General features: G+C 54.4%; 1 protein-coding gene across 1 annotated transcript; it reads right to left on the reverse strand.

Moving 5' to 3' along the window:
* Positions 1-1,215: 1,215 nt before the first annotated feature.
* On the reverse strand, positions 1,216-10,879 carry MCAT (malonyl-CoA-acyl carrier protein transacylase). Its single transcript, XM_036761104.1, is given in 6 exon segments — positions 1,216-1,256; positions 1,259-1,416; positions 1,418-1,839; positions 4,616-4,833; positions 8,205-8,292; positions 10,454-10,879. Coding segments are annotated over 6 exon segments (1,350 nt in total). The 3' UTR covers positions 1,216-1,218.
* Between the last annotated feature and the right edge of the window lie 2,052 nt (positions 10,880-12,931).

Consider the following 12,931-nt stretch of genomic DNA (forward strand, 5'->3'; position numbering starts at 1 on the left):
GAAGCGGGGAGATCAGCGAGACTTGAAGGGTGAGGTCACATAGTGGCAATTCTTAACATCTATTAATAATCCGTGTCAGGGAACCACTTCTGGCCCAGCATCTTATTTGATCCTTACAACAACCCTGAGAAAGAAACAGTGCAGTTTATCGCTGGGCCCTTTTTACAGCTGAGGAAAGAGAGGCTCACTGAAGTGACTGGTCCAGAGTCACACAAATCTCAGAGCTGAAAGGGGCTTTTGAGGTTGTGTAACAAGTCAGTGGCAGAATCCCGGTCTCCGGTTTAGAGTCAGAAAGACTTTTGTTTGAGTCCTGCTTCAGGGACTGGGCTGAGTCACCTGTAAAAGGGGATGAGGAGCTCCCTGAGGGAAAGGGCTGAGAGGGAGAAGAGGCCTTGAGGCCCCCTCCAGTTAGAGGCCCCCTCTTTCCTGGCTTGGGGATGTCATGGGAAGGTAGTTTAAGGAAGGGTTGGAGCTGCCCACGTCTGTCGGTTACATGACAGCTGGAGGTGAGCAGGGTGGAGGGAACCATCTCTGGGGGTAGGGATGGCTATGGGAAGGAGAAGGGCCTCTGCTCTGTGGGGTGGTGTGGAGCAGGAAGTAAGGCCACATGCTGAGAGCTGGGGTCATGGTTTTCAGCACATCTCAAACCAACAACCTAAGCCCTAGGCTAACAGCCTCAAAACTGGCAGCAAGTTCTACATCAGGAAAAGCCAGTAGGGAGACTGCCCTTCCAGGCCCACATTCTCACCCCAGGTTTGTACTCAGCCATATTGTAGGTGGTGGAAAGAGCCCTTCCTAGTCATGGCCCTCTCTTGGGCCTCAGTTTCCCCACCACACTCTGTCTGCACAATGTTGCTGTGAGGAGGAGGACTGGGGGGAAGGTGCAGAAGCAGATTTTGGGAGGATGGATGTCAGGAAGTACTTCCTCTCACAAAGGAAGGGCTGCCCTGGGAGGTCGGGGTGGGGGGGGCTTCCCCTCCCTGAAGGCCTTACAGCAGAGGCCAGGCAAAGGGGACTTTGGGGTAGGCCAGGTATCTCTGGGGAGGCTGCACAGGCTCTCATCTCACGTTCATCTAACTGCCTTGGGAGATAACCCTCTGGGACCTGCGCTAATGCTGAGCTCAAAATTCCCCCATCAACTCTCTCTTCCAGACATGAAATATTTTTGAAGGACACTTAAAACAAGACAACCACCAACAACATGGGATCTGATGGTGCTCAGAACGCAGTCTCCATTTTTATCTCCCTTTGGGGCCAGCCAACCCAAAGCCGATCCAGAGAGCAGCCTGGGAGGGTGGGAGGCTGGCCTGACAGAGGGCCAGGGGGTGGCTCCAGCACCACCGAAGCACCAGCAGCCCAGCCCTGGCCTTGCTCTTCCAACCAGTCCCAACAGAGCTAGAGCGGCCTTGGCTGGATGTCTGGGTCCTCCTGCTCCTCCTCTTCCATCACTTCCACATGACTGTAGGCCTTCCAAGCTTTGAGGTTACAGTTCTTTAGGATGGTCCCTAGCTGCTTCCCAGGCCCCACTTCAAACGTCTGCGGGAACCCTGTCCCCTTCCTCCGCTCGTAAATGGTGTGCATGGTCTGCTCCCACTTCACGGGGAACACGACCTGCTTCACCAGCAGCTGCTGGATGTGTCTGGCATGCAGGTACTTACTTCCATCCACATTGGAATAGACAGAAATCAAAGGTTTCTTTATGTCCACTTTCTTTAAGACTTGAGCCAGTGGCTCCATAGCAGGCTCCATGAGACGTGTGTGGAAGCCTCCACTGACTGGCAGCATCCTGGTCCTCCTGAAGTGGTACCTGGAGGAATTCTTCTGTAGGAAGTGCAGGGCCTGGGACAGAACAAATAAGTGAAGGTGTGAGGGCCGCAACCATCAGGGGCAGGCAGTGGCCTGTTTTCAGTCTGACCTAGGGAAGGAAGACTCTTAGGGCCCAACCGGAGAACTTCATCCTGGCCTTATGACCTTAGAGAAAAGGGTAGGGATTATTGATCCCAGACTTAACTGAGACCCAGAAAAGGGAGTTCCTCAGTAGCAGGGCTGGGACAAGACCCCTGGTGTCCCTGGGGGGATGGTAGAAAGAGAACCAGGGGCAAATTCCAGGCCTAAATGGCCTCCATCCATCAGTCAGTCAAGAAGCAGGCTGGCCTCTGAGAACCATTCAGCTCCATCGCTAGGCCCCCTCCCACCATATGAACCTATCACCTCCTTCTAGGTCTAGGCCCCCAGGCACAGCCACCCCTTCTTTCTAAACTCATTCTACTGAATGCTGATAAAGAGCCCAAAGAGCAGCCCCTGTCATGGAGAGGCTTACACTCAAACAGGGAGGATGGATAAAGCACCTCTCTAAATGAATATGTGATCCATGGGAGAATGGCCACAGAGCACTCTGTGAAAATGGGAGAAAGGAGAAATGAGTTCAAGCTGTGGGGATCAGGGGAGGCTTCCAGGAGGAGGGGATGTCTGAACTGAGCACTGAAGAAAGAGAAGAATTTCAGCAGGCCAAGGAGGGGAGGTGGAGTGGGTTCCAGGTATGGCGTATGGCCTATGCAAATGCAGAAAGGCCAGGACCAGCTGGGTCAGACCCACAGGGAGCACAGTTCAGAGGAAGTAAATGTGTGATCTACACTGAGCCTCCAAGGAAAAAAACCAGGCTCCTCCTCAAAAATAACTTCAGCTTTAGCCTTCTAACAAGAAAGGGGAGAGCAAGTGACCAACAAAAAGGGCTGTGGCCTGTGCCTGACTGGAGAGGCTGCAGGAGATAGGCAGCACTCATGCATTGTTGGTGGAGCTGTAAATGGAACAAAATAAAATGTAGAACAAACCATTCACGATAGCAGGGGTATCGGGACACTGGGAACGAACTGGGTGCCCATCAGTTAAGGGATGGCTGACTAAGCTGACTGTGGCACCTGAATGCAGCAGGGCAGGAACAAGAGGAATTCAAGGAACACAGGGGCACCTGCGTGAGGCCAGAAATAAAAGCAGCTGGTTTCAGATGGACAGGAATGACCCGTCTTGGTTGACCCTGCCCTAGCTCTGAGACCCTTGGGTCCCGGGGACTGGGGGTCAGTCAAGGACGTGACGCATGCCCTCCTCTCAGCAGAGGGCCTGGGGCACAGAAGCTCGACCCTTGGTCCCCCACTGTGCTTCACCACGGACCCTTGGTACACGGATGAGGGGCTATGGGTGCATCCTGAAAAGATTGTGATTAAAAAAATAAAAAAAGCAAGGTTAGGACAGCTCTCACCTGTTCCTCCCAGGATTTCTGGGATCCAGATGCTCATTAAGGGCAGCAATATAACGCAGGGGAAGGAGCCCTGTGTCCTGGAGCCGGGGACACCTGTGGCCTCAAGCAAGTTTCATCCTCTCTGTGAACCTCAGATCTACTGCCTGCAGAGTAAGGACCAGAGGAGTCCAAGGTCTCTGGATGCTGGGATCCCGGGGAAGGGGAGAGGCACCTACCCCACGGGCCACCTCTCTGGGAGCTTTGGTCAGACAATGGCCGAGCTGGGACGGTCAAGGTCGGATCCGTGCCTCTTCAAATCCAAGCTTATTTTAGAAATGGAGAAAGAAGGCCCAACGGGCAGCAGTGGCTTGTCTGAGGCTATGTGACTGGCTTGTGGCAGAGCTGGGTTCACCCCGCCTCAAACACAGAGGAAGCCAAGGGCACGTGCGCTGTCCCTCAGTATGGCCGCTTCCCAGATGCTGCGCCTAGGGAAGCACGCACTGCCTTCCCCGGGGGAGGATGCCCAAGGTTCCCTGGTCTCCTCGCTCCTTACCACAAAATGGAGAAAACTCGGGATGGGGAGGGCAGTGGTTGGTCACTACATTTGGACTTGCCTCGAGCACTGGACCATTCTCTATCAGGCCTGGTCAGATGTGAAGCTTGTTAGAGACCAACATTTAAGCTCGCAGCCGGAGGGGGCTTGGAGACAGATGGTCCAGTTCAGCTCAACAGAGAAGGAAGCCAAGGCCTGAGGTCACCTACCTGAGGTCACAGCAGGCATCTGAGCCTGGGGACAGCATCCCTTCCACTCTGGCACACTTCCTTGTGTCTGCCAGCTCTGTCTAAAGGCCACCGGGGCACCAGGCATCCCCCAGGCTGGGGGTGGAGGGGATGCCCCCCAGGGATGATGTGGAAAGGGCCAAGGACTAGGAGCTGGAGACTGGTCAAGCCCTGCCTCAGCTGCCCACTGGTTGTGGGGCCTGGGAGTGTCACAGAAGTCACTGCTCAGTCTTGGTTTCTCCTGCTGTAAAACCTGAAGACTAAAGCCTGCACCACCTATTTCTTCCATTACATCCTTCTCTGACACCACACTGACCCCTAGGCTTTCCAAGGCCCTGCTGGCTGACCGTGAGCCCCTCCTATGCTGGGAAGGCTTCTGTGGCTTGGCCACAGGGGAGGACTCTATAGCTGCTCTAAGGGGGACGGCAGGATGCCCTGGTGGAGGGGGTCCCCACCCAGGCTCCTCGAATCACTCCCAGGGTTGTTGGGAGATTCCCAGGAGCTCTGGGGGGAAGAAGCATATGGTGTCTCACTTCCACCGCTTCCACATCCTTAAATTCCCCAGAGCCCTGTGATGTTTCAAGGAGGGAGGACACTCACCTGGAGGTGACCAGAGATCACTCGGCAGTCAGGGAACAGATAGTTGGCCACCTCACAGACGGGCTCCTCGATGCCCAGGGCCTGGCAGTGCTCTCGAGCATCCAGGCATGCCACCTTATACTGGGTCTGAGGCCTCCCGAGGACTGAGAGCATCCCGCTAGGAACGGCCGAAGACGCTTCCTGCATGGCCTCGGCACGGACTTTGACCGCGTGCAGCCCTAACAAGGAGCAAAGGCAACCAGTCACATGATGTGCTTTTATGATGCTCTGCCCGCCCCCCCCCCCATGCTCTGTGCTGAGGGTCAGCAGTTCAAAAGACAAAGCAAAAATGGTCCCTGCCCTCAAGGGGCTCATATTCCAGTGCTGGAGACATGAGGTAAACAGCCAGGGATGTGAGGGATACAGACAGTGGAAATGGGAGGTAATGTCAGGGGAGAAGGCACCACAGGCTGGGTGGCCTGGGATGGCTTCTGACAGGAGACCCCAGGAGGCAGAGGGGACCAGCCCAGGGCCAGGCACCACGAAGGTGACCATGGGGAGCCCCAGTTGGTGTGCTGGACTGGAGAGCTGAGTGGGAGGGAGTTAAGTTTATGCCGGCTGGAAAGACAGAAAGGTAACTGGGTGCCAATGGAGAAGACTGGATAGGGCACAATGTGGCTGGACCCTGGCTTTACAAAGATTGCCTTGGCAGCTGAGTGGAGGCTAGGCTGGAGAGGAAAGAAACTGAGGCAGAAAGACCGGCCAAAAGGCAGTCAGGGGATTTTGAGCTCTGCAGAAGCGGCCCTTCATTTCCTACTAAACAATGGCCTGTGGAATGATGGCCTCCCAGAATCAGAAGGGGCCTTCAGAGGTCACTGGGCACTGCCTCTCCACCAGCCCACATGGCTGGTCCTTCACGTCCACTTCCCTCACAGGCAGTTCAGCAGAGACAAGGAGGAGAGAGCAGCACAAGAGAATCCACGGGACAGATGGTTGGGACTGAGGCATGGCTGGAAGACACCGAGTTTCCAAATCTGCCTCAAACACCACCAGCCATGTGACCTGAGGCAAGGTCCATTCTGTCCAAGCCTCAGTTTCTTCATGTGGCCAACTGGAATGGTGACCCTCACAGGACTGCGGTGGGGAGGCGAGAGCCTGGCAGACCCCTCAAGCATCTACATTGGAGTTATGCCCCTCACTGACAATCGTTGGAATGATCTCAGCACCTCTGCGGGGAGAGGAAAAGAAGATGGGGTGGGGAGGTGGAAGTGGGCAGGGGAAAGAGAGAGAGAGGAGAGAAAGAGAGAGACAGAGAGAGAGAGAGAGAGAGAGAGAGAGAGAGAGGAGGAAGAGGAGAGACAGAGAAGGGAGGGGGAGGGAGAGTCAGACACAGAGTGGGGAGGTGGGGGGGGGAGAGAGAGAGATAGAGAGAGAGAGACAGAGAGAGAAGAGAGAGAAGGGAGAGAGGGGAGGGGGAAAGAGAGAAAGAAAAGAAAGAGAAGGGCAGGGGAGAGACAGAGAGACAGAGAGAGGAGGGCTGCTGGAACAAGAGACGGGAAGGCATGGGGTCAAGCAAGCAATAAGTATTTAATAAGCAGCTAGAGTACACTGAGGATTCAGAGGAACAGTCCTTGCTCCCAAAGAGCTTCTATTCTATTGGGAAAGACAGCAGGCACATAGGTACATATACATGTACAGAGATAACACATCCACAATGACTGCCAGGGAATTGGGGGGGGAGGGCCCCAGAGCCTGAGGGCTTAGCTGCCAGCAGCAGGAAGGGCCTCATACTTAAGCTGAAGCTTAATGAAGAGGTGGAGGTGAGGAGGGAGGGCATGTCAGAGGAGAGGGACAGCTGGGACAAAGGCCTAGAGACTGTAGCTGAGTGATGTACTCGAGGAACGGCAGGCAGTCTGGGACAGCTGGATTGCAGAGAACACAGAACGTAGAAGAAGGCTGGAGAGGTGGGAAGGGCTCAGGTTGCGAGGTTTCAATGTCAAATAAAGGATTTTAGATTTGATGTTAGAGTTATAAGGGCACCACTGGAGTGTAATGAACAGAGCTGGTGTGATCAGATCGAGGCTCTAGGAGAATCATCTTGGTGGTCCTGGGGAGGATGAGCTGCAGTGGGGAGAGTCTGGAGGCAGAGAGGTGACCAGCAGCCACCGCAGTGGGCTAGGTGAAACGTTAGAAGGTCGTGGCCTGAGCTGTGTGGGGGCGACGTGAATGGAGAGAAGGGCTGGTGGAAGTGAGATATGCCAGGAGACAGAAAGTACAAGATCTGGCAACTGAAGACACAGGGGCCGAGAGAGCTGGAGCAGGGGGGTGACATCGTGCATGTGAATTGGGATGACTGGAAGGACAGTGGAGCCCTTGATAGCAATAGGAAAGTTTGGGAGAGGAATGAGTGGTGAGGGGAAGTAAATAACAAAGGACTCCTCAAGGACTCACTATGTGCCAGGCCTCTGCTGAGTGTGCTGGGGACACAACCGAGAGTAAGGCCAGCGCTGCCCTCAGGAAGCTTCCATTCTGGTGGGGGAGACAAGGAGACACAGGGAAGGTCTCAGCTGGAAGGTCCCGTGGTCCTCAGGGTGTGGCGACAAAGTGAGGGCAGCGCTCTTGTTGAATTTGTTTCTGAAGAAGGGACTTCTGTTGTGGACAAGGTGAGTCTGTGGGGCATCTAGTTCAAAATGTCCAACCGGCAGGTGATGATGTGGGAACGGAGCTCAGGGGAGAGACTGGGCTGAGATTTATGGATCTGGGATCTCAAGAATTACTGAAGCCGTGAGAGCTGACCAAGTTACCAAAGAGAATGGAGAGCAGGGAAAGAAGGGAAGAGGGCCCAGGGCCAGCCCTGGGTAAGTGACAGGGATGACGACAGAGCAAAGGAGCTCAGTGGAGCGATCAAGGGATATGACTGATACTGTGACAAAAGAACAGAGCTGTGAGTGGTTTGGGGGAGGGTGGGGAGGGTGGGTACCTTTGAGGAATGGCAGAGGGAGCTTCGGGAGTTCACACAGTGTGGCAGGAGGCTAAGGCACCTGGGAAGGTGGGAGAAAGTACATAAGGGCCGAAATGCGCTAGGGAGTGAACCACACTCACAGTAACACTTGGGCTCCACTGAACTCTGCACTTCCTGAGACAGGATGAGAGCATCTGGCAGAAGGGAGAAGAAAGGACCTCCTCAGAGCTTGGCTTCTTTTTCTGTTCAGCCTTGGAGGCGCATTAACTGGCTCAGCCAGGGGCCCACTGGGTAAGGTCACTGCCTGAGCTAGGGTGCTATGCCAGCGGGTATCAGGGACAGGTTAGAACTGAGACCTTCTTGGCTCCAAGGTCAACCCTCAGAGCCATGCTGCCTCTACACTACAATGGCCACTTTATAGATTAGGAAACTGAAGCTGAGCCAAGCGAAGGGACATGCTCCAAGTCACAGCAAGGGTCACACCAAGTCACAGCTCTTCTGGGGTTGGCGCTCTACCCATTCCACATCACTCCCTCCCAACTCTAACCCTCTGACTCCCAAGGCAGGACCGCCATCACTCAGATAATGGCACAAAGGCCCATGCCTGCCACATCCCCATGGCAAGATCCAACCAATGTCCTTAAGTACCTTCTTCAAACTCTAAGGCACCAGCAAACACAAGGGCTGCAAACTCTCCGACGCTGAATCCAGCTGCAGCAACACAATTCTCAATAGCCTGTGGTGAGAGATGCATAACACAAGGTCAAGCCATGAAAGCGGGACCTGAAATCAGCTGGGCGAGCTGGAGGCCGAGTTTGACACGGTGTCCTGATGCTCCTCTGTGAGGAACAAGGAATCCTACGCTCCTAAGGAGGGTCAAGGTCCCTTCTTGGTGACAGCATTGCAAGGGAAACTGACTCTTCCAATACGGAATGAAGCATTTTCAACAGCCCACGTTTGGGTTGTGGGAAAAACACACTTTCTGTTCCTCAGTGCCTATAGCCTTGTCACCCTGGAGGGTCCCTGTGCCCTGTGGCCCTTTTCTCCCATTGCTGAGGTCCTCCTGGAATGTTCATTTTGAGGAGAGGCCCAGACCAGCCAGGCCTCATTCCTCTCTTGGCTCTGCTTCTGACTCTCAGGATCTTGTCCCCATGCCCCATCACATCCTATTAGTGTTGTCTTTTCCCCTTAGAGTGTAAGCTTGCTGAAGGCAGGGACTATCTTTCTTTCTGTGTCTATTTCTATCCTCAGCAGTTAACACAGAACCTGGCACAAATGCTTCTTGTTGACTGCCAACTGGACCATGGTAGAGAGGATGAACCAAAGTGGGAGACCACAGAAGAGAACCATCAGTAATCTGTGAGCACCATGGGGATGTGGGGAAGGGATTAACATGGAAACTCTGGTGGGGTCTGAGTAAGGCCTCTCTCCCTTTGTTCCCTCACTGTCCACCTTTCCCAATACAACCCTCTTGCCCCCCAACCCTTTCCAACTCCAATTAATCAATTCCTGCTGCCTGACAGGCCCCCGCACATCATTCTCATAACCTGGAATGCTGCTGTCCTTCCTCCCTCCCTCTTTGCTAATCTATGGTCCATCTCAATATGTGCATTAAGCAAACATTTGGATTTTCAGGTCTGAGATCCTTTCTCGTTGTGCCCCATGAACCTGTCAACTCAAGGGTTCTAGTTCTTCCAAATCTGACTTGAAATCCTCCTCCACTGATGGGGTGATGGGACCTGGATCCCTAAAAGGAAAAGACTAAGTAGGTCTGAAAGCAGAAAGCAGCCCTGCCCCTGAATTTTCCCACATGTTTCAGCAGCCCAGGTCACTGGCACCTCTGCCCAAAGCCCTTGGCCCAGCCTGGCCCACCCCATCACTTAATTAGCTAACTTGGCAGTCCTTTCACTCAGCTCTGGGCCCACCCCAGACTGCTCACCACTCCTCAATCCTGTCCAATCCTTCCACTGTCCCTTTTGCGTGTGAGCACCAGTCTCACCCCATTAAGCGGCAGGTTCACTAGGAACCCTGCCCACTCCTATCGGCCTTACAACAAGCTGTCCCTTGGCTGCAAGGTTTGAGCCCCTGAATTCATTCCAGGAGGATGCTGCCCTGCACCCTGACTTTTGGGGGCTCCCAGTAGCCCCAAACGGCATCATCTCCCTTCCCTATCTGACATCGCTGGAGCCTAAAAAATCAAAGAGCACTAGAACTGGCTGGAACGACCAACTAATCCACGAGCATTTGACATTTTGAGTGCAGGGCAGCTGGGCGGCCGGGCGGCCGGATGGGCAGAGCGCTGGGCCCGGAGTCAGGAAGAACGGCCTTTCTGAACTCAGATCTGGGCTCTGACACTGACTGGATGTGTGAGTGACCCTGGGCAAGTCCCTGAACCCTGGTTGCCTCAGTTTCCTCATCTGAAAAAGGAAATGGCACCCCCCCCCCGCGTCTTTACCAAGAAACGCCCACGCGGTCACAGAGTCGGACCCCACTGAAAAACGACTGGACATTCGCAATGCCAACGATGTGGGTCACTACAGTCTGAAACGAACGTGCAGCTGCCAAGAATCTCAAACGACAGACAACGCTAAGTCGATCCCTCCCCTCGCTTTGAGAAAAGCTCCGACCCGACCGATGAAAACAAAGCGAATCTGGGCGCAGCTGCTTTTTGGGATTTTCCAACGCCTTCCTTCCTTCCTTCCTCTGACATTCACACTGTCTTAATCGTCTGCGGAGCGCTTTACGCAATTTTCCCTGGGCGGCACAACAGCCCCGGGACGGGACAGCCACTTGTCTATTACTAAGAGTCCTAGCTTACAGCTGGTGGGGGCGGGGGCGGGGGCGGGGCACGGTGGCAGGGAGAGCGCGCAGGCGCAGCGCGTGGGGGCGGGGCTTACCTCCGGCTGCCGGTGGCGAAGCGCCTCCAGCGCTGCGAGCGAGACCACGTAGAGCGCCGGCTGACAGCGCGCCGTGCGCTCCAGCTCCTCGCGCGGGCCGCGCAGGCTCAGTTCCAGCAGATCGTAACCCAGCACGCGCTCGGCGGCCTCGTAGAGCGCGCGCGCGCCCGGGTAGCGTAGGAGCGCGCGCCCCATGCCCACGGCCTGGCTGCCCTGACCCGGGAAGAGCAGCACCGAGGTGGTCTCGGGACCCGGCCGAGATCGAGGCCCCTGCTTCGGGCCCTCGCCCACCGTGGCGTCCTTCAGCAGCGCCTCCACGTCCACTACCTCGGACGGCGGCGGCGGCCCCGCGGGGTCCCGGGCTCGCGAGGACCAGAGGCGCCTCAGGAGCGTGCTTGCGGCCCCAGCGCCGAGCCGGGCCGCCATGATTGACCCCATGACCGACGCCGCCACCGCCGGCGCCCGTTGTCTAGCAACGGCCCGACGCGCCTGTGCGGAAGGCCGCGTGGGTGCGCGCGCACCTCGATCCGGGCTGCGTACGCGGAAACCGGAGTCCGGGGGAAAAGTTCCGCCGCCCTGCAGCGCCCTCTGCCTCTCTCTCTCTTGTCATCTATAATAATAAATATAATGAATTTTAGTAATATAATAATAAAGGCGATAGCCGCCATTTGTATGGCGGTCCAAGGTTGACAAAGCGGACCCTTCCCTATGTTAGTGCGAGGATTAATAATATATAATAAATGATACGTAATACATAATACAATAAAAGTCATTTGACAGCTTAAGCAACTGAGGCTCAGAGAGGTAACCTGGGTAAAACCTCTTGGCCTACCGGCTACACCATCCAAGCATATGAAAACATCCCCTGGTGAGAATGGGCCGATGAGAACAGTCTGTTCCAATGGGACAGGAAGGCAGCTGAAGCTGGAGCCATGGAGCCCTTGGAGCTTGGTCAGCCATTGAAGATGCCAAGGTCGTTCACTGCCCCTGGCGCCATTGCTGGTCATCCTGACTTGTCCTGCCGCTGGACGTGGATGACTCTGGAAGAGAAAGTGAGGCTTTGTGCAATCCAATTCACTCACGAGGCAAGACTTCACCCCTTGGTGTCCTTGGTTCTCTTCAAAAATGACGAATGAACGACAACAGATGGAAAAATGAATGAAGTGACTTGCCCGAGGTTTTCACATAGGCAGTAAGCTGCAGAGCCCATGTCTGACCCTACAGCTCTTCCCAATCTCTGTTCCGGGCTCTTTCCCCTTAGGACTTCCTGTGTTACTCCAAGAATGTTTAAAGAATAATCAACGTATTCCCAGTACTGGGACTTGGCATCTCAGACATTCAGCATTTACTTAGTTGCATGACCCTGGATAAGTCCTTTTTTCCTCTCTAAACCTCACTTTCTCCACCTGTAGAATGAAGGCAAGGGGTAGAGAGAGGAGTTCAATCTCCCAGGCAGGAAGATCTGTGTTTGGGCCCTGCCTCTTTATACATCCTGGCTGTGGGACCTCGGTCAACCTCTCAGTGGCCAGCAGGCAATGCTAGTCCAGTTCTACCTATCTACTACAAACCTAAATCTAGGCTCTGACCCTCAGGTGATGGGTCATCCTGAGCCAATAGCTTCAGTTTTCCAATCTGCCAAATGGGAACAATGACCCTTATCCTGTTGGGGTTGTTAGGAGGAAAGGGCCCAATGCTCACTAACTTAGCTCTTAGTGAAGTCTGTCGGACTTGCTCAGGGTCACATGATCAGTAAGTGTCAGAGCTGAGTCCTCACTCAGGTCTTCCAGTACCCCAGTTCTGAGCTCTGCCTGCTACAAGACAGCCTTCCTTGGCTGTAAGTAGGAGTGCTTCTCTTCCATTCTGCCCTGGACACCTCCCAGACCCTTCCAGGGCCTCAGGCCTCTTATCTGTGATTGGTAGGGTTGGACCAGAAAATCTCTGAGAATCCATGAGAGTATTGGGAGGATCATGGTATCATGGATTTATACTGGAAAGGGACCTTAAAGATCATCTAGTCCATTTTACAGATGAGGAAACTGAGACCCCCAAGAGCAAAAAGTGACTTGTCATACAAGGAATAAGTAGCACAGTCAGGATTTGAACCCAGGTCTTATGATGCCCAACATCCCACCTCTTTCCCTGTGACCAAGTGAATGAATGAAGTGTATATTAAGCACTTCCCATGTGCCCAGCACTGTGTTGACCAGTGGGAATACAAACAGGAATGTCAGACAATCTCTGGCTTAGGGAGCTCCCATTCTAATGGGGGACAGCGCATAGTCACCGGAAGGTTCCCTGGGCCTTCGGGGGCAGTATGAAAGCCCGTGGTCGGGCCTTGTCCTTAATGCCATTTCCACTGACCAAATTCTGACATTGAACCATTACACTCAGCTTTCATTGATTAGGCATCTCCCATGTGCCAGGCACTGTGCATGGTACCAGAGGAGGGGCTGGGATTGATGGAAGGAACTAGGGGAG

Source organism: Trichosurus vulpecula, chromosome 5 (genome assembly GCF_011100635.1).
Source record: "Trichosurus vulpecula isolate mTriVul1 chromosome 5, mTriVul1.pri, whole genome shotgun sequence".
In the NCBI taxonomy this organism is placed as follows: domain Eukaryota; kingdom Metazoa; phylum Chordata; class Mammalia; order Diprotodontia; family Phalangeridae; genus Trichosurus; species Trichosurus vulpecula.